This window comes from Eptatretus burgeri, chromosome 4, assembly GCF_056783735.1.
Source record: "Eptatretus burgeri isolate ZD-2024b chromosome 4, Ebu_testis_v1, whole genome shotgun sequence".
Taxonomy (NCBI): domain Eukaryota; kingdom Metazoa; phylum Chordata; class Myxini; order Myxiniformes; family Myxinidae; genus Eptatretus; species Eptatretus burgeri.
This window is the reverse complement of record NC_140964.1, coordinates 40511062-40537206: the sequence shown is the minus strand read 5'-3', so window position 1 is coordinate 40537206 and position 26145 is coordinate 40511062. Positions and strand designations below refer to the sequence as shown.

The following is a 26145-nucleotide window of genomic DNA, read 5'->3' as shown; positions in this document are numbered from 1 at the left end:
AGGCTGAACGACATAAATATAATATAACCAAAAATATTAATATGAAAAATGCTTATAAATTAAAAAATTATCCAAGCCTGACTGACGCGAATGACTTGGTGAGATTAAGCGATTTATCACAATATATATCCTTAAATAAAACGGCCGTGTATTCCAAACATACAGAAGTGTTGATTTTATCTCCAGGTCACACAGAATTCACAGTTCAAATTAAAATAAATTTTTAGAAAGAAGGGCGTGTCGTTTGCATGAGAATAGAACAATGGGCGTATGATATGAATGATTTAGGGTATAATTGGTCATTTAAAATTGACCTTGAAGACCTGGAACAATTAAATCAGTCTCATAAGGAAGAATATTATCCACTTGGTATAGAGAATGAGTTTTGTGGAGCCACGATTAGTAAACAACAAATAAAAGAATTTAATAAGGGTAAATATAATAATGGTTTTGCCCTAGTTTATATCATGAAAACAGAAAAAACAGGATTATATATAATAAGTAAGGAAATACAAAATGATTTAACTATGGGAAGATGGGGAGGTGTTTTGTGTCATAATATTATTCTAACATATATTTCTAATACATAAATGACGGCAAGAAGGCGTCAAGAAAATTATCATTTCTGTGTCCAAGAATACCTTCAAGAAAAGGGTATTCGGTATTTTAATAAATATGTTCTACAACATAAGAATGAGGTATTTTCAATAAAAGATTGGCATTATGCTGATGTTGATAAACCGACAACTTTAGATTTAATTAGAATGTTAAATAATGAAAAAATTATAAAGTTAAGAAAACGTAAGGCTCTTTTAGAAATTCAAAAGAAATTTTATTGGTTTCCTGTTGTAAAAAAAAAAAAATTTGGACACAGGAATAACAAGAAATCCTGATGAATATATGTATGATATTCTATGGGGTGTAAGCGATTCAAGGATAGTAAGGGACGAGGAAGTTGAAGAGAGAGAAGAGGAGGAAAAGGACAAGAGAGAGAAGGAGGAGAGGGAGAAGGAGGAGAGAGAGAGAAGGAGAGAGAGAGAAGAGAGAGAAGGAGAGGGAGGAAAGAGCGCGACTGAATAAATATGAAAATATGGAAACCATTGAGATTAGAAAAACATTGGTGGTATTACAGAAAATAACTCAACCCACCGAGGAGGAAAACAAAGAATTGACAAGTCTATTAGCAGTATTTTCGACAAGACCGTTGACATCGTTTCACATGGAGAGGATATTGATGTTAATTAAAGTTTTTATTTTTTTATTTTTTTCTTAAATAAATGGAGGAGAGAGTGAAGGCATTTCTCATGATTCTTTATGTTTTAAAAATTAAGATTCAAATGTGCATGTTGGAAACTAAAAAGGTATTTGCACTCTGTCGGAATTTTTCTCATAAATAAATGAGTTATTGTCTCAAATGTAATAAGAAAATTAATACGAAAAATATCTCATATTTTAAAAGTAAAAATAACAGGGTTATACAAAAAGGTATATGTTCGGTGTGTGGTTCAAAAAAAAAATCAATTTATCTCCAAACACAAACTCGGAGGAGATATACAAAAGTTTTTATCAGGAAGTAAATTTACAACTACTGGAATACCGGGGGAATTACATCTACCAGGGTATTCTTTCTGTGGTCCAGGCACAAACTTGGATAAAAGATTAGATGAGGCAGACAATCCTAAACCATGGAGCAAATCCATCAATAGGGTTGATGAAGTGTGCATGAGGCACAATATTGATTATGGTAATACCACATCGTTGGAAGAAAAGCATGAAGCCGATAGAGAAATGTTGTATAATTTGTCTCTGATGCAGAATCCAACCTTGAGAGAAAAGTTGATCGGTTCATCGTGAAGAAGATGATCAGTGCTAAATTGAAACTTGGACTTGGAAATTCAAAAAACTTATAGGCTCTAATGATGTCATTAAGATTGAAGAGCAATTAGCTGATGAATTACATTACCCAATATTCACAAAGTTTCAGAGAAGGAAGGTTTATTCTAAGGAAGTAGATTATATCTGGTCCGCTGATTTGATTGAACTCAATAATGATAAGGGGTACAAGTATGCTTTAACCGTTATTGATTTGAGGAGTAGATACGCATGGGTTGTTCCTTTAAAAAACCAAACAGGTAATACTCTGATGTTAGCCTTTCAACAGATATTTAATAAAAGTAAGAGAAAACCGAAAAAATTGTGGACTGATGATGGTAGAGAGTTTTATAACAAGACATTTATGAATTTTCTAAAAAATAACAGTATTACATTATACAGTACCTTAAATGAAGGGAAGGCCGTTGTTGTTGAACGTTTTAATCGTACCTTAAAAGAGAGACTATATAAAAAATTCACACAACTCAGTTCACAACAATGGTCATCTTTTATTCAGGATATTGTTTTATAACAAGACATTTATGAATTTTCTAAAAAATAACAGTATTACATTATACAGTACCTTAAATGAAGGGAAGGCCGTTGTTGTTGAACGTTTTAATCGTACCTTAAAAGAGAGACTAGATAAAAAAAATTCACACAACTCAGTTCACAACAATGGTCATCTTTTATTCAGGATATTGTGGATAAGTATAATGACACGATTCACACGTCAACGAATATTAAACCATCAGAAACATTTACAAAATTAAAATATGAAAAAGAGATTAATGTCAGAAAACCTAAGTTCAAAGTTGGTGATATCGTAAGAATACATAGGTGGAAATCTCATTTTGAAAAAGGTTATATTAAACGATGGACGAACAAACTTTTAAAAATTGTTTATGTAATAGATACGGTTCCTTGGACTTATAAGATGTATGATTTAGAAGGGGAAGAGATTTTAGGTTCATTTTATTCACAGGTATTACAAAAGACAAAGATAAATTGAAATTTTTGGACTCCGCCCACACAAACCCCACCCACATAAACCCCACCCCACACAAACCCCACACAAGCTCCAGACACAAGTTCCACCCACATAAACCCTGCCCACACAAACCCCACCCACATAAACCCCACCCCACACAAGCTCCACACAAACCTCCACACAAACCCCACACAAACCCCACCACACACAAATCCCCCACAACCGCGACACAAAAACCCCACCCCACACAAGCTCCACACACACAAACCCCACACAAGCTCCACCCACATTCATCATATTCACAGAATTAGTGACGAGTTAATTCGTTCCCCACACACAACATGTTTATTTAATTAAATAATTCTCCACCCATCCACACAAGCTCCACCCATCCACCCATCTCTCCACCCATCCATTTATCCACACTAACCTCATCCACATAAGCCTCATCCACATAAACCCCTCCCACATAAACCGTGCCCACACAAGCCCCACCCACATAAACCCTGCCCACACAAACACCACTGAAGCCCCCACCCACATAAACCCTGCCCACACAAACCCCAACGAAGCCCCCACCCACATAAAGCCCTCCCACACAAGCCCCACCCACATAAACCCTGCCCACACAAACCGCATCGAAGCCTCGCCCACATAAACCCCACCCACACAAGCCCCTCCTACACAAGCCCCTCCCACACAAGCCTCAACCCCCCTGTGTGCCCCCACCTTTGACCCACCACCTCCCTCATCCCACCCCCACCCTTCCCCACACACACACGGGGAGGGGAGGGGTGGGATGAGGGGGTGATGGGTCGTTGGGGGAGCGCACCTACCCCCCCTCCCTCCCTCTCCTCTTCATGTCTTGATTCTTTTTTGTACTTCAAAATCAAGTAATTGTAAACAAAACAAATATAATTAATCAAAATTGAAAATATTAAATATTCATTTGCGAGAATGTATAATCTTTCCCAGCAATCTTCTTCAGATGTCTTGTGATTTCGAAACTCGGACACCATGTTCTGTTTTGAAACAATAAGTGGATAATAATTAGGTTTTATAAAGATAATTACATGGTAATATTAATAAGCCTGGTGTTGGTTCGAAGTTCAAGCCTCGTTGACCACTGAATTAACACACCAGGAGGCTGACTCAGCCTGTCATCCTTCCGAGGCCAATAAAATGAATTCCAGTGTACTGGCATAACCGCATCCAAACTAATGATGCAACCAACATAAGGCGACATTCCAAAGAGAGAGTGATATTAATAAAAGAATAAATAAACAAATAACTAAATAATAATTCAGAAACATTTACCTCCAGAAAATCATGTGTTGTACCAGATTGCTTCAACAGCTTATGTTGTGTGATCGAGCTGAAAAAAATAAAATGAGTCAAGGGTATAGATGGAGAGACAGACAGAGAGAGGTAGGTAAAAAGACAGACAGGGAGACACACACACACACACACACACACACACACACACACACACACACACACACACACACACACACACACACACACACACACACACACACACACACACACACACACACACGTCTCACCGTTGGTTTAATTCATTCGAGATCAGAGGCCGTGATAAGACTTCGTACCAGTCATTAAAAATGTTTTTCAATTCTCTTCTAAGATCATTGACGTCTTCAATAAGAGCATTCATTTCTTGCACCTCATCGCGATATGTAAACCCCACTTCTTCCAAGGACCTGCCACGAAAAAATATATATATATATATATCAGGATAATCACGATTTAATTTATAATCAATTGCTTCATCGTTCAAAGAGGAACCCATACACAAGCTTACCAACTTTACCAACAAATTGTATGAATCATTTTCAAAACATACTTAAAATGCCCTAAAATGATTTTGATTAAACTTGTGTTGAAAAGCCTGTTGGTGTTCTGATTTAAAATATAAACATGAGGCCTTGTCTCTCACAGAATAGTTCCTATTTTTTCACAGCATGACTGTCCAAAAACCCTTCCTCATTTTCACGGCACGAACTGAAAACATTTGAAACAAAACTTGTTTATGGCGTGGTTTATGCAAAAAAATGATATGCAACTCAGGGCGTGGTCAGACGAGATCATTAAGAGAAGTATATCATTTCATAATGACACAAAAGGGGTATCTTGAAAAATATAAAGATTCAAATGTTTTATTTTTAAATATTTTAGATGGGGATTATTGTGCAAAGAAAATGAAACTATTGAAGGAATTTGAGAATGAACAAATCTTTATAGGTTCAATGAGTGAGCTAAACAATATGCATTGGTTATTTGAAAAAGAGTGTCCCAAGGCTTACATGTTTCAGATATTTCTTCAGAATCACCTTGAACAAATCACATTACTACTTTGCTACTTGAACAAATCTTTATCTTGTTGCATTGGTTATTTGAATAGAGTGCCCCTTGGTTAAAAGGGGAGACAAATAAATATACCTTGGGCTAAAAAGGGGGTTTATTTTTTAGGGCAAAAAATATGAATTGCTGAAAATCCCCCATTTACTTACATGGGGAAAAGTGAGTGAGAATCAGAATACTCACCCTACTCATCTCCACCCATTCCCCTGCATCAATTAACTTTGAAATGACTTTTACCTTCTCCCCTTTCACAGATCACAGGTCCTGGGCCACGGTTAAGTAATGGATAAGTTGAGTGAAAATTGTAGATACGTGAACCCCCGCCTGCATGTTTGTTTTAGCACCGGCAATTTTGGTTAAGTTGTCCGAATGAGTCTGTGAGAGTTTGTTTAGTCAGTTACGCAGCGCATTAGGTTATTTATTTTTGGGACACGTATAAAGAAATGTCGCACTCAGGGATCCGAAGGTAGAACGTACTAGGGGAAAACTTGCACGTGCTGGTCACACGAAAATTTGACGACTCGGGACGAGTTTGTAAAAATGGGAGGGGGTAGTGTTACGAATTTGGAATTTGATTGCACACAACATTCAGGTTCCTTTAGTCAGCTATGTCGATAAGTGCTTGTTCCCAAGATAGCTCACCTTCCATTGTTTAAATGTTCAGAAATCGATTAGATGCGCTGCGGATCGATTTAATAGTTCGGGAACGAACAATGGAGACGTCCCTCCCCCTCTTCTGCGAAGAGGAAGAAGAACCCTGCCGTCCCGTGATTCATGATGTCAACAACTCCCTCCCACCCGTGGTTGAGCGGGGGATGGATCACGAGGGCATGAGTCACGCCGGGCGCGGGGGAGGGGGGCAGAGAAGGATAAGGACGAGATCCTTTCTTTGTTCTTGAGTAGTAAGCTTTTTGCTTCGGCAGAGAGTAGTCGCTCAGCAGACCTTCGGCTCCTGTTTGGCTTGGGTTAGGGTTGAGGCCTTCGGAAGCTTTTTGCTTCGGCTGGCTCAGTGAGCTTCGGCTGCGGCCTGGCTCGTGAGGAGCCTTTTTGCTTTGGTGGTTCAGTGGGCCTTCGTCTTCTGTTTGGCTCGGGAGAGCTTTTTGCTTCGAGCTGCTTTGTTTGGAAGAGAGTTGAGTTGGTCGCTCGGCTCGAGCTGCGAATGGTGGCTTCTTCTTCTTCTTGGTTCGTGGAGCTCTTTGTTCTCCGTTTGGTTCCTGGCTTGGTGCGACTCATCAGCCTCTTCTTGGAGGTGGTTCCTCGGGGAAGCGACGCATCGACGGGAACGATCGGTGCCTCGTCTCACGAGCACGTGTTGAGAAGTGCGGGAGGATTCGCGGGAGCTCATGAGGGATCGCGGCTCACGGCGATTGGATCCAGCTCGCTCTCGCTGGAGTCCGGGTCCGAACAACTTGAAGACCACACAAGGTGGAGAGGTTTGAGATAGGCTCTGGGTTTCAGCTCACCTGTCCTCCGATCTGGAGCTCGTTATTAAAGGCCTCAGCCACAATTTATTGGGTGTGTGTGTGTGCGCACGTGTGTCAGTGGGCCCGTCTAATTCGTAGGAAATTGTTAAGTGCTTCGTGTGCTGTAAATGTTTGCATCGCATTTCGTAAAGTTGGTATAGTTCTGCTCTTACGTGCTTCCCTAGTTCCCCATTATTATTAATAAATACCCCAATTGTTAAATGTTTTCAGCTAATCGCGTCGATTCTTTCATTGACTGAACATTTCGTGTGTCGGGAGTTAGAAAGCCGTTGGTTTGCCGTAAAAGGGGGACATTTGGATCGACGGTTCTCGGCGATTAAGCTGCTCGGAATCGTGCACGGGACAGGCTCGCCTCGGCGGTTTGTTCCGTACGAGTTCCATCGAGGGTGGAATACCCCGGTAGTTGGATGACGTGGGTATTTAGGTACATTGAAGATTGGTAATCGACCCTACCCCACGTGATCTACCGATTGGCGTATTTCGGTTCTTGTCCAAGGACCCGTCGCTCGGACTTATCCGGGTGGCCATATGTATTCCGGGCGATCGGTTGGGCCGACTCGACTTGCGGCTCCGTTCACAGCGGTCGGTTGGCAGCCGACCCCGGCACCGTAACAATATATATATATATATATATATATATATATATATATATATATATATATATATATATATATATATATATATATATATATATATATATATATATATATATATATATATATATATATATTATGTTAACCATTTTCAGCAGTTGCCAGGAAACAGTGCAGGATGTAGTACAGGATGTGTTATGAATAACCGTTTGAATATTTGGATAACAGCTTCATTCTGTGGTTTGTGGGTTGGACATGCTGGTTGGTGGGTATTCTATTCAGTGGTTCGATGTTAAATTTAAGGTAACTACGACTCAGCGGACGCATCCGAGATAGATTTCACAATTCCGCGCCATGAATCTTTGTTCATCATCAGTGTCTGCATGTCCGCTATGTCATGCTGGATATCCCTTGCTACGCAGTCGATGTAGTTCAGTGCCGGCTATACTGTGTCGGAGTGGTGACCCGTCCAGGATTGTGCCCGATAGCCAAGGAGACTGCTTAGACAGCACCAACGCTCTTTACAGAGTATGGTCCCACTCTCCTCCTCTCCTCACGAGAGGAGTCGGCTGTGGTGCCATTTGAAGGGAGGAAAGGGATGGAATGGAAGCATACACCAGAGACTGACTTGACAAGGTGCTACCAGGTTTTAGAGGAAGGAAAAAAGTTTGAAAGCTCATTTTTGATATTCCACACTCATTGTCTGGCTCTCCTGGGGGTATATGCACACTTGTCGCACGCTTTGTGGAATGATCTGATGTTGCCTTCAGTCGGATTTGCCTTCCAGGAGGAGAATATGTTGGTTTAAAGCAAGAGCCTCCCCACAAGATTCAGAGAATCAAGAGCAGGAGGATGGCTAAGATAATTGAAGACGAGATGAGATGAACCTGTGCATTATAGACAGCAGGTTTCTATGGATGAATTCCCAGGCTGAATTTGTATAATTGTAACACATTTATGAAAAAGGCATGAGTGTGTGCATGTGAGTGTGCGTATGTCATGTGTGCACTTGTGAGTGTGTGTATATGTTAATACACAGCGTATTGGAGGCCATCTGTGTAAAGCACGGAAATCTGCGTGTTTAATCGAGTTAAAGGCTCATGGAAATACTGAACGACAGACACAGCAGTCTTGTAAACAGGTGCACAAGAAAAACACATGAAAATCTCATGAAGCACAGCGATGAGCTGTCGGTCAACAAGGGGGTACAGTTATTGGTAATAAAAAAGATCATGGGTAGGTTTTGGAGAAAAATTGAGTAAGTGGTGGATTGTATGAAGATATATAGACATTTTGTTGTTCCCTTGTGAGTCGTATTTATTTATGCTTCCCGCGATCCCCATTAAATTCCTGCCGGCACATGTAATATTTGCCATCAACCCCTTTTTATTGTTTGATTCTGAATCACAACTGCCTTTCCCATCCTAATTCTCAATTTTGATTTGTCATTAGCGTGAGCAGTGATTATTACATCTGCCGAATATGTCACGAGGAGTCCGGCTGGCCGCGGGGACCACTGCTTTCGCCGTGTCGCTGCTCTGGTTCACTCGCCTGGGTCCACGCCGCCTGCTTAGAGACTTGGCTGGAGACTGCAGGAGCTTCCTCCTGTGAGCTGTGTCGCCACGAGTTCTCACTCGAGCGCTCTCCACGTCCCTTCGTCGAGGTTAGCAGAATCATTAATTATGGTTTTTGAGTCAGATGGTGAAGAACTGAAATGTGTCATCACATTTTTATCGTGGAGGATGTCATTCATCTGTGAGATCATTTATTCAAAAAAAAAACTTTATTCCTATTATTAATTTGTCACTAGTTTTGACACCAATACAAGTTTTTTTTTATTACGGAAACTAGGCATCAAAAGCTACACACAGTGGCGTGCAAAAGTATTCACCCTCTGCCAATAATGTCACATTTAGATGAATTATGTTGAAACAATTTTTCCAAATGAACATTTTTATTCATAACTGATGAGATCAAATAGAACACTGATGTAGTTGAAGGAGGTTACATGTCAGGAACACCTGTAAAAAAACGTACAAATCAAAACTCACTGGTTGTAAAAGTATTCAGCCCCTGAGGTCAGTACCTGGTGGAAACACCTTTTATAGCAATGATTGCTACGAGTCTTTATGGGTAGGTCTCTACCAGCTTTGCACAGTGAGATGGTGAAATCTTTGCCCATTCTTCACGTGAAAATTGCTCTAGTTCTACCAAGTTTGATGGGGATCGTCAATGGACTGCAATCTTCAAGTCTCGCCATAAATGTTCAATTGGGTTCAAGTCAGGTCTTTGACTGGGCCACTCAAGAACATTCATTTTCCTCTTATTCAGTCACTCCAGTGTGGCTTCAGCTTTGTGTTTCGGATCATTGTCCTGCTGAAATGTGAATCTCCTGCCCAGTTCCAGATTCATGGTTTATTCAAACAGATTTTCATCAAGGATTCTCCTGTACTTTGCACCGTCCATTGGATCTTCTATCCTGACAAGCTTGCCAGTCCTTGCTGATGAAAAGCAGCCCCCATAACATGATGCTGCCACTACCATGCTTGACAGTAGGGGTGGTGTTGACTGTATGATGTGGAGTGTTTGGCTTGCATCAGACCTAATGGTTTTGATTTAGATCAAAAAGTTCATTTTTTGTCTCGTCTGACCACAAAACTTTTCTCCACACACCTGCAGTATCATTAAGATGATTTTTCGCAAACTCCATGCGAGCTTTTAGATGTGTCTTTTTTGGTACTGGCTTCTTTCTTGCCATCTTTCCATAGAGGCCAGCCTTGTGAAGGGAACGGGATATTGTTGATTGATGAACATTGACCTACATCTCGGACATGGAGCCTTGCAGATCTTTCAAAGTCATTGTTGGATTTATAGTGACATCCCAAACCAGTTTCCTGCTTTCCTGGCTGCTGAATTTGGATGAGCGACCTGATATGGGTAGAGTCTGGGTGGTATGATACGTCTTCCACTTCTTAATGATGGATTTCATCATACTCAAAGGGATAATGAGTGACTTTGAAATCTTCTTATAACCCTCTCCTGAACGGTGATTCTCCACCACTTTATGTCTGACTTCTTTGGAAAGCTCCTTGGTCTTCATGTTTGCCTTGTTGGTTAATTAACCAAGTAAGTTGCACCTTCAAACTCCTTCCATAACTGGGGGAGCTTCATTTTTTAAGTTAAACCACTGATAACGTACAGGTGAAACCCATTACACTTATTTTGGAACCTTCAAACAAATAATTTGCTTCTGAAGTTATTTCGGGATAATTAGGGAAAGGGTTTGAATACTTATACAACTGAGAATCATCTGAGAATCATCACTGAAGGTGAAGGAGGTTATGTTTTCACCCCTTTCTGTCCGTTTGTCTGTCTGATTTTGTACAGGATATCTCAAAAAGTTGTGGATGGATCTCGATGAAATTTTGTGGACATGTTGGGTGTGTAACATGGAAGAACTGATTAGATTTTGGTGAAGATCCAGATCCGACTACTTTTTTGGGTGACTCTCCGGTATTTTTTAAGTGATTCTTCACCATTGAGAGAAAGGGCCAAAAACGATATATAACATGATATCTCAAAAAGTTGTGGACCGATTTGGACGAAACTTGATGGACATGTTGGGTGTGTGACAAGGAAGAATTGATTCAATTTTGGTGAAGATCCAGATCCGAATTTGATAATTTTTTTAAATGATTCTTCACCATTGAGTGACACGGTGAAACCGATGTCGTACTCTATAGCATGACATGTCATAAATGTATTGGGCTCAATATGTTCTCGTGGATCAGGCATTACGTGGCGGAGACATGCGCTCCACCGAATGCCCTTCTAGTTTCCTCTGTTAATCTGACATTCATATTTTATCTGCATTTTTTTTTTTTTAGCTTTAAGCTCAGGTGGCATCAAAATGTGAAAATTTTGGAGGGAGTGAATACTTTTGCAGGCCACTGTATCGAACAAACAGTTTTAAAAGGCGGACCTCACCGCTATTAGAGCATTTGAATTGCATTAGATGTGGCAATAAATGTGAATTGTTGCTCCCAGCTTGCTGGCTCGATGAAAGAAGACATTATTTGTATTTTTCTGCCTCCATCCCAACAGGCACAATCAACATGCTCGTCAATAAAAAATATCACCCACCTCACAGTGCTCAATCGCTGAGGAAACATTCTTTATTAGGATGGACAAAGACAAGTGGAGACATTTTCAGCAAATTCCTAAAATTGCATTGTATGTAGACTGTAGAGTGACCATTTAGATATGAAACATCAAGGTCTTATGATGTTAATATATGTGACATCCGTGACCACATGTTTTATCCCACACCTCCCCTTCGAGTGAGCTCTTGTATCACTGAGAGCAATGCCAACCCACTGATACAAAATGGATTTGAACCTCACAGTGGCTTCGCAGTCCAGCTGAGCGGCGTGAGCGGCGAACGTTGCTTGGGGACACACTCTGCTTCCTCTTCATCTCCCCTCTGGCGGCAATTTCTGCATGGCTCTGCTTGCGAGGTGCTTCTGACCACCTCGGACTGCGCGGACGCCTCGAGGCCGGAGGCCTCATTGTCCTTACAGCTGCCCTTCTTCTCATCTACCTCTTCTGGAGCTTTGTGAGTGATGGAAGGGTGTGTGAGAGTTAACAATCCTGACTATAATTCATGGGCCGGTGTTTTGTGTTTCTTTGTGGGTTTGTTTGTTGGGCTACTCCTCCTACAGTTCTCGCCCAATTTCTTCCAGACTTGCGACAGACGATCAGCATAACCCAAGTTAATGTATAGGGGTGATTTTTATCTTTGCTGATGGTCTTGGGGGAGTGGGGGGCAGGGGTGAGGGGGGAGAAGCAAATTCTCTATGTAAATGTGTATCGTGTAGCACCGCTTCCAGATGGGGGTGGGTATTGTAAGTCTCCACCATTTGTAGGACAGTATTCCTGTCCCCACGTTTTCCAGTGTCGTGAGGTGTTTTCAATTATAATCAGTGCACCGCCCAAATAAAGGTATGGGTCAGAAGAACGTGTTGCATACTAGGAACAAGATCGCCCAGGGCCCAGAACAAGATCACCCAGGGGGATACTCTGCTAGTTAGACAAATACAGTGCATGACTAAGAAGGTAAGACTTGAAGCTTTTCCAACGTTGGCTATTGGGTTGTATGTTCTGAAAATTAGGTTCAACATTCCATAAAATTAGTGAGAAGACAATTTTGAAAGAGTATGAATATGTACAAATCATATTCTCATAATGCAGAATGACATTATATATATATATATATATATATATATATATATATATATATATATATACATATACATATATATATATATATATATATATATATATATATATATATATATATACATATACATATACATATACATACATATACACATACATACAGTAAAACTCTGCTATTCTGAACACTTCTGGGACTGGACGAAAATGCGTTCATATGCGGGGTGTTCACATTATCGGGGATTAGGGTATCAACCGACCATGAACGCATCATCTGTATTCGATAGATCACAAAAGTCGTTTAATCAACACATACACATCTAAATACACATTCCACAGACAAAATGAGCACGCAATTATTGGCATTCAGTAGTAATACTGCAATTATTCGAATTATTTGCCACGGAAAGATAGAAAATTGATAAGATAAAAAATGCAACACAAAATTGACAGCACGAGAATCAAAATTTGAAATTTATACAATTACTTGTCTCTAAGCCAAGATGTTATAAAACTATGTGGTTTCGATTTGGCATTCTTCAGGACATGAACTTGTATTGAACTGAGTGTTCGATTCTTTCCAAAGGAGCGAGCAACTCTGCCCATCCTTGATTCAGAAAGAGAGTTTTAAGCTTTTGCACACAACCGAGTCCATCTTGTACCGTCACCTGCATGTCTTCCACTTCCTCTTCGTCCCCATTCTCTTCGTCCCCATTCTCTTTGTCCGCATTCTCTTCGTCATCGTCTTTCAGCATTAAATCGTTCTCCCAGTCATCGTCCTCGCAGTCATGAACGCGCACCGTATCGTCACACGGAACGTATTCCTCGGGGGGTCACGTCGTCACATACGCCAATCTCTGCACCGCGCAAAGTGAGCTCGCGCAAGCTGAGCTCATCGTCAGCGTCCCAGTCACGATCGGGTGACTCGGAAGGGAAGCCCCACTTGACGAAGCACTTGGTAATCGTCGTTGGCTGGACTTGATCCCATGCATTGCTGCTCCACTGAACAGCATGGAGAACGTTGACGCTCTTCAACGTTTCATTTACGTTTGAAGCGGTATCAATCTTCGACAGCACGTGCCGGAGCAGCTGTTGTTTGAAAAGACCCTTCAGGTTGCTTATCACGCCTTGGTCAAGGGGCTGCAAGACCGATGTAACGTTCGGAGGCAGGAACTTTACGGTCACGTTCGTCAGCATCACACCCATTGGATGAGACGGCGCATTGTCTAGGAAGAGAAGAATCCTCCGCCATTGGTTTCGCATATTCTTGTCCAATGCTTTCAACCATTCAACGAACAACGCCGAGGTCATCCACGCTCATTTGTTTGCTGTCCACGACACAGGGAGGGAATCGACTTTGATCTTACGAAAGCAACGTGGTTTCACTGCGTTGCCGATGGCGAGTGGTTTAAGTTTCTCGCCAGTCATATTGGCGCACAACAGCAGCGTTATTCGATCCTTTGGCGACTTTATACCATGACATGAGTCTCCTTTTTCCACCAGCGACCTTTTGTGTAGAGTGCGGAAGAAGAGGCCAGTCTCGTCGGCGTTGAAAATGTCTTGTGGCTTGAAACCGTCGCATAGCTGTGGCAGACGCGTTTTCCACTCCTCTACTGTCATCTGATCAACGCCACTACTCTCGTCGCTAACTGCACGTGCCGAGATCTTGTTTCGAGCTTGAAATCGGGCAAGCCAGCCGTTGGATGCCTTGAAATCCACCTCACCAATGGCAGTCGCGATTTCTAAGGCCTTTGCTTTTACCATAGGTCCGCTGACAGGGATCCTCTTTGAACGAGCAGCATGGAACCATGTGTGCACGTGGTTTTCAATGTCTACGAAACTGCCTCCTTTTCGTCGACTTCGTGAAGATAGGGCCCCGTCTTCGAATTCCTTCAATATCGACTCTTTACGACGTAAGATACCGTTCACTGCACCCAGCGAAATTCCGAAATCAGCAGCGAGTTTGCGTTGCGACTTGGATTCCGCTTCCTTTACCAGACGGACTTTATCTTCCAACGGCAGATCGTGATGCGTTTTCGGCATTGTGATGTATTGTACTGCATGAACTTTAATAACAAGTGAAGATTGATGGAAAGGGAGGTGTGCGGGGCCTTCTTGTGCCCCTCCCTCAGGGGGAGGCCTCTGCTGATTGGACGAAATTGTAATTCTTGACCCTTATTGGTTGATTACCATTTATTAATTTAGAAACAGGTTCTAATTAAGTCACTGTATCTCTTCACACCCCGCTGCATTTTCTATCCACGCCATTGCGTCCAGTAAAACGAACTGCGCGATGGGTGGTAATTTGGCCTAAGTCACATTTGCTCTACGGCGAGGATACGGCGGCCGTACACCCTCCGAATTGACAGAAATGTGCGGCGGCTGCAGAGTTTCTGAGGTGGCCTCAGGGTGGCCCTACGCCGTTTGGCTATATTTTACAGGCCGTAGGGGTCGCCGTGTAATTATAGCGCGGAGTTATAACTTTTTTCCTTTCTACGTTCACCGTAGCAATTCGACAAGCCGAAACAAAAGAAAAAAAAGAACCCACTCATTACCGTCCGTCTGGCCACACGTTCGCTTTAGGGCCCCCCTGAGGTCGCCCTGCGGTCACCTTGCGTCTGCCTTGAAAATTCTATGGCCGCCGCAGGAACGCCCTAAGGTCACCGTGCGACGTCAAATCAAAGACCGTACGGCACCCCCACGTTTTCGGTATCCACAATTTATAAATACGCCGTGCGGCTACCCGAAAAATAAAAACATATGTGACTGCTACATTGTGTGACCGTGAAAATACTGCGGCCGCCCTATAATTGCTAGTGGCTGTAGATTTTGTAGACCCCACTGCCGCCGTGGCAAATCTGACTTAGGCCTTAGCAACGGCGTTTGTTTGTATGACGTTTGCCATGCAGCCACGGCTGAAGAATGGCCATGTTTCGCACTGATGCCTTCAAAGGTTGGAGTAGCGTTCACAGTGCGGGGTAAAAACTGGTTTGGGACTGGTAAAAAGCATGTTCACATGCGGTGTGTTCAGATTTTCGGGGTGCTCAGATTATCAGGGGCACTATGTACAGGATTTCCTATCTAAAAATTCGGGACTGGCCAAAAATGCATTCATATGTGGGGTGTTCAGAGAGCGGTGTTTTACTATATATATATATATATATATATATATATATATATGAGCTTAAGCAGTCTCCTTGGCTGTTGGGCACAATCCTGTACAAGTCACCACTCCGACACAGGATACCAGCAAGCTGGCACTCATTTTTTCGACCTCGGAAGGATGACAGGCAGAGTCAACCCCACCTGGTATTAATTCAACAGATGAGGGGGATTTAAACTCAGGATCCTAAGATCCCAAGCCCAAACAATGGATGAAGGCCCTCAATGTCAGACATGAGATCAGGGCTGTCTCTCCGGACATATCTCATGCTTTTGATGCAGTGTGGCATCCTGGCTTACTCTTCAAACTCTCTGCCGATGGCACCCAAGGCCGACTCTACACATTGGCTTACTGACTTCCTCTACTCTCGTACCAAACATGTGGCTCTCAACGGAATCCTTTCCTCCCCTCTCTCTGTCAAGGCTGGAGTGCCCCAAGGTCGTGTTCTTGGCCGAGTCATATTCCTGATCTTCATCATTGATCTCTCTGACTCTCTGGAGAATGTCTCCTTTATCTCTTTGCTCATGACTCCACCCTCTGTCATGCAATCCTTCATCCTTCAGACAGGCAGGCAGCAGCCTCTTCCCTCTCTTCAAATCTTGAAAAAAATCACAACCTGCTCAAACACTTTTTGAATATTATATGTCTTTCAATCCTAACAAATCTTACACTCTTACCTCTCTCCAAAAGGACAGTCTGGCAAACACTCCTATCTACTTTCAAAACAGTCCTTTTGAGGAAGTTCAGTAATTCAAATCCTGGGTCTCACTTTCAGCCATGATCTTTCTTGGGCGAACCACATTTCAAAGTTGGCTTCCAAAGCCAGCTCCTGACTAGACATCCTACATCATAAAAAGTCCTTCCTTGGCACACCTGAACTCCTATCCACCTGCATGCAAGGCTTTCCTCTGCATCTTAATGGAGTACTGCTCCAACCTCTGGGCTGGCTCCCCTGCCTCACATCTTACTCAGCTTGACGCTGTGGAAACCAAGGACTTTAACATTATTGGAATTTCCCACGATAATTCTGAGCCTAAGGGCTGATCACTTTGCCATCGCAGATGCTAGGTTGGTGGTCTCTCTGTCTTTTACCACCTCCTTTCTGGTCTTGCAACCTCTGCTCTTTCTGTGCTTTGTCTCCCACTTCCAAGATTTCTGCAGGGTCACATGGTCCACCTTCAACCCCCTTTTAGTGAAACTACCTAAATCCAGGATCACTGCTCACCTCTACTCAATCGTTCTCCCCCCCCCCCGTATCTGTCACTTCTACATCCTCTTCAATCTCATTCTTCCCTCCAGATCTTCAAGCCAACTGTTCACAACCATCTCAGATCATCCACAATCCAAAACCATGATCTTTTCTCGACTCGTTAACTGTACTCAAATCCCTTCTTCTAATTTTCCCTCCAGAGTTTCCTTCTGTATCCATCTTGTCCACTCCATGCACGTGTGTTTGGCACCCTGTTTTTGTCCATTACATCCTGATCTTTTCAGTGTACTACTAGCTCTTTCATGAGCCTCGACGATGCATACAAAAAAACTAAAATGCATTGACGACTCTCCGACTTGAAAGACCCTTGCCTTACCACCATCCTAACTCTCTTCTTCTTTACTCTACTTTACTCCCTTCCTCAGATGTGGTGACCAAAACTGAACACAATATTCCTGTACAGAGTGAAGCATACCTCTTTAGGAGGCTACTCGACAGTATCAAGTCCTGTCTCAGGACTTGATAACCCCAGCTCCACAGTCCAAGGCATTTGTGAGCATCATTTTTGAGTCTGTGTGAACGCCATTGATTGGACCGAACCCCCTTGACATATCTCGTTGAATCCACAGCTTTTGGCACCTTCACATTCTTTCTTGAAGTGTGGAAAACAGAAAACCTGATGGACTTTCTAAGACTGGGTGATTGTTCTGAATTTAATGGTGCTGCGATGCTTTTGCACATCCAAAACCACAAGCATGGTGACCATCCATCCATCCATCCTCCATTGGGACCATACTCTGTGAAAGCGTTGGTGCTGCCCAAGCAGTCTCCTTGGCAATTGGGCACAATCTTGGACAGGTCACCACTCCAACACAGAAAACCAGCAAGCTGGCACTCATTTTGCCAACCTCAGAAGGTTGACATGCAAAGTTAACCCCACTTGGTATTAATTCAACAGCCAAGTGGGATTTGAACTCAGGATTCAAGGATCCCAAGCCACCCATCCAAACCATTAAGCCAACACCAGGCATATGGTGACAAGCCGTACCATGTTCTTTTATGGAGCGTTGGTGCTGCCAAAGTGTTTTTTTGGTGCAGGTGATTTGCCATCATCTTCCCTGCAGTCAGTCAAGCCAGGAATTTATAATTTTTTTCAGGATGCCGGCGATAACTCGTCGTTCTTCACCGAGGATATTGTGGGATCTTTGACGTCCACCAACCAATGCCAGCAGATGGTCTGCCAAGTTTAACGTCCGTCTGAGGGACGGCACACACATTGATCATGATGACACCTCACCTTGCCTACAGAACATGAGAATGACAGTTTATAGCTGGTTGAAGATTTCAACCCAGGTGAGACAGCTCAGCGGCAAGTGTGCATATCTCTTGGCTGTCTTCACAGCACACTGTAAGCATAGCAATGGAATGTCATGTTCTATCAACCCCAAAAATCTGCACATGTGTACCAATAGATTCTCTTTATTTATTCAAATGCTGCATCATTTTTTGTGGCTGCATCATTTTTTGGGGGTGTGGCTGTGCCACTGATGCAATGCCCCCACAACCAGTAAGCTGGTACTCATTTTGCCGACCTTAGAAAGATGACAGGCTGAGTCATCCCACCTGATGTTAATTCAGTGGAAATGGGATTCAAACTCAAGACCCAATGATCTTTAGCCAACCACCTTAACCGTTAGGCCAGTGGTTTTCAAACTTTTTTTAGTGGCGACCCAATTTCAGAACCTCTCAACATCGCGCGACCCAAAAGATTCAAAACCCAATTCATAATATATAAGATAAAATTTCATATGACACAAGAACATTTACTGTTTACTTTATTCACCCTCGTCATGTTTTCATAGACGAGTAAACGGAGAATAGCCGACAGTATCCAAATAGTACAGTTGAATGTTTCAGAAGTTTAGTCCGAATGACATTTAGATATATCAGTGGGAAGGATGAGCCTGTTTTTCAGAAACCAACTTCTCTATTCATGGAGAAGTAGATGACAATGCCAGGATCATATCATGCTCATTTCTAGGTGATTTCTGTACTTTGTTTTAATCCACCACCATGGTGGAGAACGACTGCTCACAAAAGTATGATGAAGGATATGGCATGAGAACCTTAATGGCGCGCCGTGACAGGGTCGGGTACGATGGCAGCATTTTGCACCAGAATGTCGACAACGAATTCGTCCGCGCAAGAGCCTGCGCTCCTGAATCCTGAATCCTGCTGGAGCTGTACAAGCTCTTCCTGTGCTGTATCATCTTCATCAGCAATCAAGTCCAGTGGAGCCGTGAAAGGGTCCCAAACCACAGAAAAGGACTGCACATCCAGCTCAGGGAAATAGTGCTCGAACTGTTCAATGAGCGACCGAAGGTGACGTGCTATCTCCCCAGAAAGACTGTCAAGCTCAGTATCATCGTACTGGCAGGTCGATAGATGCTCCACCAGATGGGGGGAAAAGGCTGAAGCGCTTAACAGCTGCTTTGTCTGCCAGCAATTTTAGAGTCGCCAGAAATCCGCTCATTTTGTCGTGAAAAATCATGAGGTTGGCGTCTTTGCCTTGGAGGGAGCAGTTGAGGAGATTGAGATGTTCAAAGATATCAACGAGACAGCACAGTTCTGACAGCCAAGAGTCTGACTAAAGCAACGCTACCCATGCCGTTTTCCCTTGTGTGCGTAGGAATTCCTTCAGGTCATCTTTGAGCTCGTAAACGCACAGAAGAAGGTTTCCTCAAGATAACCATCTGACTTGAGTGTCAGGTCAGGTTAGATCTGTGACCTGCTACAGGTACCATGTAAACCTGTACTAACCTGTTCCATGGTCGGGTTGTCGGCGACTAAACCGTCTCCCCCACCAGGTTTTCTGGTGAGGAGGGTGTTTGGATATGGACACCCAGCAGGATTAAAAGCAAAACCTGTCAAAGGGCGGAGGAGCTCCTTGTGAGCCAACGGCCATCCATATCGAGTGCCCAACTGTGTCTGCGGACGTCCTCCTGCAGTTGGGTTACTTTTTTATTAGGTGGTTGGTGGCAGGATTTGCACTCCGGCCACCATAAAACCCTTCATTCCGCAAAACACAAAAAAATCTGAAAACCCACTCCGTGGGAGTACCTCCTGCGCAGCTTCCCTTCGCAGGGCAGCTCACCGGATGACGGGATTGGGGCAAAGCCTTCGGGACCCCCAATCTTTGATGATAGGAGGGAAACCACAGGGTAACATCCCTGGGTCAGATTGCGGGAGAGTGTGTCAGAGTGGTGCTGAGGTGTCGTCCACCAGACGGCGGTCTCCTTGGGTTAACCTGAGACGGTCCCTTCGGGTGGGTGCCTGGAATGTCCTATCCCTAAGAGAGGATGATCACCTGTCTCTGTTATCATCTGACCTCAAGCGTTTGGATATCGGGATTGCAGCTCTCTCTGAGGTTCGGAGACCGGATTGCGGCGAGATAATGGGGGGTGGTTACACCTACTTTTGGTCTGGTCGCTCTGATGGTTAGCATTCCCAAGGAGTTGCTGAAGCTGTGTCCAATAAGCTGACCCCAATGATAATTGAGGTAACACCGGTCAATGAGCATATCATGAGATTGAGGATTCATCACTCCTTAGGTGTCATTTCCCTGGTCTCTGTTTATGCTCCGACTGAGGCGAGTGATCTCACCGTGAAGGATGCATTCTACGCCATGCTCGAGTCTGTGGTTGATCAGTGCCCCAGACGAGATACACTTCTAGTCTTGGGGGATTTCAATGCATCGACTGGAACTGATAGGGATGGTTATGAGACGTGTGTTGGTCCCCATGGGTCAGGAACTATGAACCAGAATAGCACTAAGTTCCTTGACTTTGCAAGAAGTCATGGACTTAGGGTGGCTGGTTCATGGTTTCAGCGCCCACAAGCTCATCGCTGGACTTGGTATTCCAACGCTGGCGGTGTGGCAAAGTAGATTGACCATGTCCTCATTGACGGTCGTTGGAGGATGATCCAGAACTGCAAGGTCCACCGGAGTGCTCAGTTCCTCAATACTGACCACAGGCTTGTTGTAGCAACTCGAAAGCTGCACCTTAAATCCTGGAGAATGGTACCATCCCAAAAATCCAGCCAAGGCTGGATGTTGGCAAGCTCAGGGATGAGAGAGTAGCTGAGGAGTTTACGAACAGGCTGAGTGGACACTTGGGGGTCTGGGTGCTTTGGGGGGGCCTGAAGAGTTGTGGAGTTCCTTCAAGACCACCGTCCTTGATGTTGCCGGTGGATGTCTTGGAACTCACCGCAGGGCAAAGAAGAATTTTGTCTCTCAAGGAACACTGGATACCATTGACCAGAGTCGCAGGGCCAGGCTGAATGGCAGAGCTGTGCTGTTCAGGGAGCTGAGGCGTAAAACTGTACGTGCACTGAGGGTGGACAAGGAGGCCTATGTGCGAGGAATCTGTGAGGGGGTAAAGCATCACCTGTTGGCAGGTGATTCTCGTCCCGCTTACAGGGGAATTCGCGCATTGCGTTCTTCCAAGCCCATCCCTCGGAGCACTGCAGTTAGAGCAGAGAGTGGTAGGCTCTTGACAGAGGAGTCTGAAGTGAAGGCCCGCTGGGCTGGTTACTTTGAGCGGTTGTACCAGGCTGATCCCCCAGCTGTCGAGTTTGACGTCAAGGGTGTTACAATCCCTGTTGCTGACCCTCGAATAAACTGTGGTCCACCTTTGCTTGTGGAAACACGGGCTGCAGTGAACCGGTTGAAACGGGGCAAAGCTCCAGGGATCTGTGGCATCCATGCTGAACTTCTCAATGCTGGTGGAAATGCTGCACTCGTGTTGTTGTATGCAGTTTTGTGCTCTGCCTTGGACACAGGCATCATCCCAACTGATTGGAAGAGGGGCCTTGTTGTTCCGCTCTGGAAAGGGAAGGGTGATCGCCAAGACTGCAACAACTACCGAGGGGTGACGCTGCTCTCAGTGCCGGGCAAGGTCTTTGCTCGGATAATTCTTGATAGGGTTCGCCACCATCTGCTTGAGCACCAGCGTCCAGAGCAGTCAGGCTTTACACCAAAGAGGTCAACGATTGACCGTATCCTTGCTTTTCGTGTCCTCACCGAACGCAGACGAGAGTTTCGGCAGGGGCTGCATGCAGCCGATGTGGATCTCTGCAAAGTGTTCGATTCAGTGAATCAGGATGCCCTCTGGAGGATTCTTGGTCTTCTTGGGGTGCCACCAAAACTGATCGATCTGATGTCTGAACTCTACTCTGGTACTGAGAGTGCTGTGAAGTGTGGTGGTACCATCTCTGACTTATTTCCAGTTGTTACTGGAGTTCGTCAGGGGTGTGTACTGGCCCCCACACTTTTCAGCACTTGTATGGACTGGATTTTCGGGAGGATGTCGTAGAGATCAAGCTGCGGTGCATCGTTTGGGAATGTCAAGATCTCGGACCTTGATTTTGCAGATGATGCAGTCATCTTTGCGGAGACTTTCGATATCCTTTTGGGGGCCCTCAAGGTGCTGAATGAGGAGTCATAGCCACTGGGATTACGGGTTTCTTGGGTCAAAACTAAGATCCAGGCTTTCGGTGACATCTTGGATGCTGCTGTCCTGTCTGTGTCTGTTTGTGGTGAGGATGTTGAGGTCGTGGAGAGATTCACTTACCTTGGCAGTGATATTCATGTCTCTGCTGGCTGTGAGTCAGAGGGCAATAGACGTCTGGGTCGGGCCTGGGGAGTCATGGATTCACTGGATCATGGGATGTGGCGCTGCCGGTATCTGTGCGGGAGGACGAAAGTCCGAGTCTTCAGGTCCTTGGTACTTCCAGTCTTGCTCTATGGATGCCAGACTTGGACTCTGACCAAGGATCTGAGATGGAGACTTAATTCCTTTGGTACCAGGTCTCTTCGGAGAATCCTTGGCTATCGCTGGTCGGATTTTGTGTCCAACGAGCGGTTGCTGAGAGAGACTCGGATGAGATTTGTTACCTGCATAGTCCGTGAGCGTCAGTTGCGGCTGTATGGACATGTGGCTCGTTTTCCTGACGCTGATCCTGCTCACCAGATTCTCTCAGCGAGGGAGTCTCATGAGTGGAGGAGGCCAGTGGGCCGACCACGTGCCTCGTTTTGCAGCAGGTTGGCCATCATCTCAAGGAGATGGGGATGGGCCTGGCATCTGCCTGGGGGATGGCCAGACGGAGGCCCCTGGAGTACCGGCGGAAAGTGGACGCAGCGACGCGCTGTTCTGGCACATGCTCCCATACCTGACCTGACCTTGAGTGTAGAATAGTGAATTATTATGGTCGGCGTCCATCTCCTGGCAGAACAGCCTGAATAACCTAGTGTTGAGGGCGCTCAATTTGATGTGATTCACCATTTTTACGACTTCTGAGAGCACGCTCTGCAAGGTTTCTGGCAAGGTACGAGAGGCGAGCGCTTCTCGGTGGCGGTGACCTCCAATAGTTTGATGAGCAGAGGCTCATCGACAAAGTTATCAGCCTTGATGAAGCGGACCCAGACGAAGAGTTGCGCGTATGATGCGATATCAGTGCACTCGTCCAACTCTATGGCATGCCACGGCGATTCCTTGATCTTCCGTACGACCTGAGCCGTTACGTCCAGACTCATATCTTCAATTCTGCGTTGGATGGTGTCAGAGAGGGGTATAACTGCCAGTTTCTTCACCACTTCCTCCCCAACCATCAGAGATACCATGTCTTTTGCACATGGCAGCACGAGTTCTTCCGCAATGGAGTGAGGCTTTTTAGTCTTGGCAACATGGAGCGACACTCGATACGAGGCCTCTAATGCCTGATAATTGGTCTGATGGCATGTACCCTCTCTGTCAAGACACGTATTATTGAGTGGAAGAAGTTTCCTCGCAAAGAACGCTCTCTCCTTATCCTGACAAGGCACATGTTTTGTCGTCAAATGTCTCTGCAACTTATTTTGTTTCATCGACTCCATAGAAAGCACTTCGAAACAAATCACACACTGAGGCCTCTGTGCCCCACTTTTATCCACCACGTAGTAAAATCCAAGGTCCAGAAATTTATCCTGGTAAGAACGTTCGAGATTTGCTGGTGGCCGGTGCTGCCATCACAAATAAGGTCTCGAGTCGTACGTGGAGACGTGAATAGACGTTAATGATCGAGTCAGAGTCTGAGTCTGAGAGGCCGTGGATCAAACCACTAATTTCCCGCCAAATGAACCGCCCTTCACCGAGCCCGCGCATCAGCTGGATCCCATTCCAAGCGTCATGTTGTGCCGGTTCCCATACTTTGAACGAACCATTGATATGACATCCCGTAAAATCGGTCAACTTCCTCACCCGGATCTCGACCAATGGTACTCCATCTCTTCTGGATCTGATTTTGACAAATTTCCCTGACAATATCTGTTGCTCTTCCGCCGCTCCAATCGGTTCTTCTGACCACGTCCTTGTCAAAGTGGACATCTCTGGCTATTAGAGAACCACCTCACCGCCGTCGAGTCTGGCATTTCACTCAAGCCGACTGGCAGGGTCTCCAAGCAGCCCTCAAACTTATAGACTGGTCTCCTATCTCTACTTTCTCCAACATCAACTCATCCTGGGAATTCTTTCAAAGAAATTTGCTCTTCCTCATGCACAGATTTATCCCCTCTCGTCTTCAGTTGTCCTACCCTTTCTCCCGCCCTTGGTTCACTGAAGCTTGTGGTGAGGCAGTTGGCCTGAAACAACTTGCCTTTGCCTCATGGAAAGCAAACCCAACCGAGGCTAATCTCAGTTCCTTCCATAAAGCTCGGAACAAGTGTGTATCTACCATCAGGAGAGCCCGAAAACAACATCTTTCTCATCTCAAGTCTGAACTCTCAAACCTTTCTCCCTCCGAAAAATCCTGGTGGCGTCTAATCAAGTCTGTTTCTGGTGTATGTTCCCCCTCCATCCCCTCCCTTACCTCAAATGGCAGCACTGCTGATACCGCACGTGAAAAAGCTGAATGCCTAAACTCGGTGTTTGCAGCTAAATCTTGTGTCCAAAACCCATCACTTTCTCTACCCACTTTACCCAGTCGCACCCAACTGTCCCTGGACTGTGTCCTTTTCTCCTGACAAGGTGGAGAGCTTGCTGTCAAACCTCGACTCAGATTCTGCAACCGGTCCAGACGGCATCAGCCCACGTGTCCTCAAAGCCTGCTCTTGCTCACCCTCTCTCTGTTCTATTCACCCTCTCATTTGCACAAGGCCATCTGCCAGCTGCTTGGAAATCAGCAAACATCACTGCCCTGCACAAAAAGGTGCAAAAACAGATCCCTGCAACTCCAGACCAATCAGCCTTCTCCCAATCATCAGCAAGGCTATGGAATCCATCATCACTTCAGACATCAAATCCTTCTTCTTCTCCAATGGCTTGATTTCTGATCATCAATTTGGTTTCAGACCAGGTCACTCTACCCTGGATATGCTGCTTCTGCTCTCCCAACAATGGATGGAAGCCCTCAATGCCAGACAGGAAATCCGAGCCGTATCCCTGGATATATCACGTGCTTTTGACACAGTCTGGCACCCTGCCCTGCTCACCAAACTCTCTTCTTATGGTATCCAAGGCCATCTCCACTCATGGCTCACTGACTTCCTCTCCTGTCGGTCAACGTGTGGCCCGAAATGGAGTTCTTTCATCCCCTCTTCCTGTCCAGGCTGGAGTTCCTCAAGGTAGCGTTCTGGGCCCTGTTCTTTTTCTGGTTTTCATCAATGATCTCTCCAACTCTGGAAAATCCTCTATATCTCTTTGCTGACGACTCCACCCTCTGCCGTACCATCGGTCATCCCTCAGACCGGCAAGCAGCAGCTTCTTCGCTCACTGCTGATCTGGATAAAATCACAAACTGGTCCAACATGTGGAACATGTCTTTCGATCCAGACAAATCTCACACTCTCACTATGTCTCTTCGAAAGGACCGTTTAGAAAACCACCCCATCCACTTTCTCAACAATCCTCTGGAAGAAGTCCTTTCTTTCAAGCTTCTGGGTCTCACGATCTGCCATGATCTTTCCTGGGAAAGCCACATTTCAAACCTCACCTCCAAAGCGAGTCGCCGACTGGGAATCCTCCATCGTGCAAGGTCCTTCCTCGGCCCACCTGAGCTCCTGACCACTTACAAAGCTTTTGTCCGCAGCCTGATGGAGTACTGCTCTCCCCTCTGGGTTGGTGCTCCTGCCTCCCACCTTTCTCAGCTTCATGCTGTAGAAACCAAGGCATTTCGGA

General features: G+C 44.8%; 1 protein-coding gene and 1 long non-coding RNA gene across 2 annotated transcripts in view; one reads left to right on the top strand and one right to left on the bottom strand.

Annotated features, from left to right (window-relative positions):
* Nucleotides 1-12120, top strand: part of LOC147027864 (E3 ubiquitin-protein ligase MARCHF3-like) — a 64157-nt gene extending 52037 nt beyond the window's left edge. The window contains exons 3-4 of the mRNA XM_085877572.1: nucleotides 8778-8988; nucleotides 11731-12120. Of these exons, the coding sequence (XP_085733698.1) occupies nucleotides 8778-8988; nucleotides 11731-11970 (451 nt within the window). The 3' untranslated portion in view covers nucleotides 11971-12120. The remainder of the gene's footprint in view (nucleotides 1-8777; nucleotides 8989-11730) is intronic.
* Nucleotides 3490-4732, bottom strand: LOC147027865 (uncharacterized). Its single transcript, XR_015057313.1, has 3 exons — nucleotides 4429-4732; nucleotides 4181-4238; nucleotides 3490-3885 (listed from the first exon to the last, which is right to left on the bottom strand). It is a non-coding gene; the product is annotated as an uncharacterized LOC147027865 (long non-coding RNA).
* Nucleotides 12121-26145: the final 14025 nt, after the last annotated feature.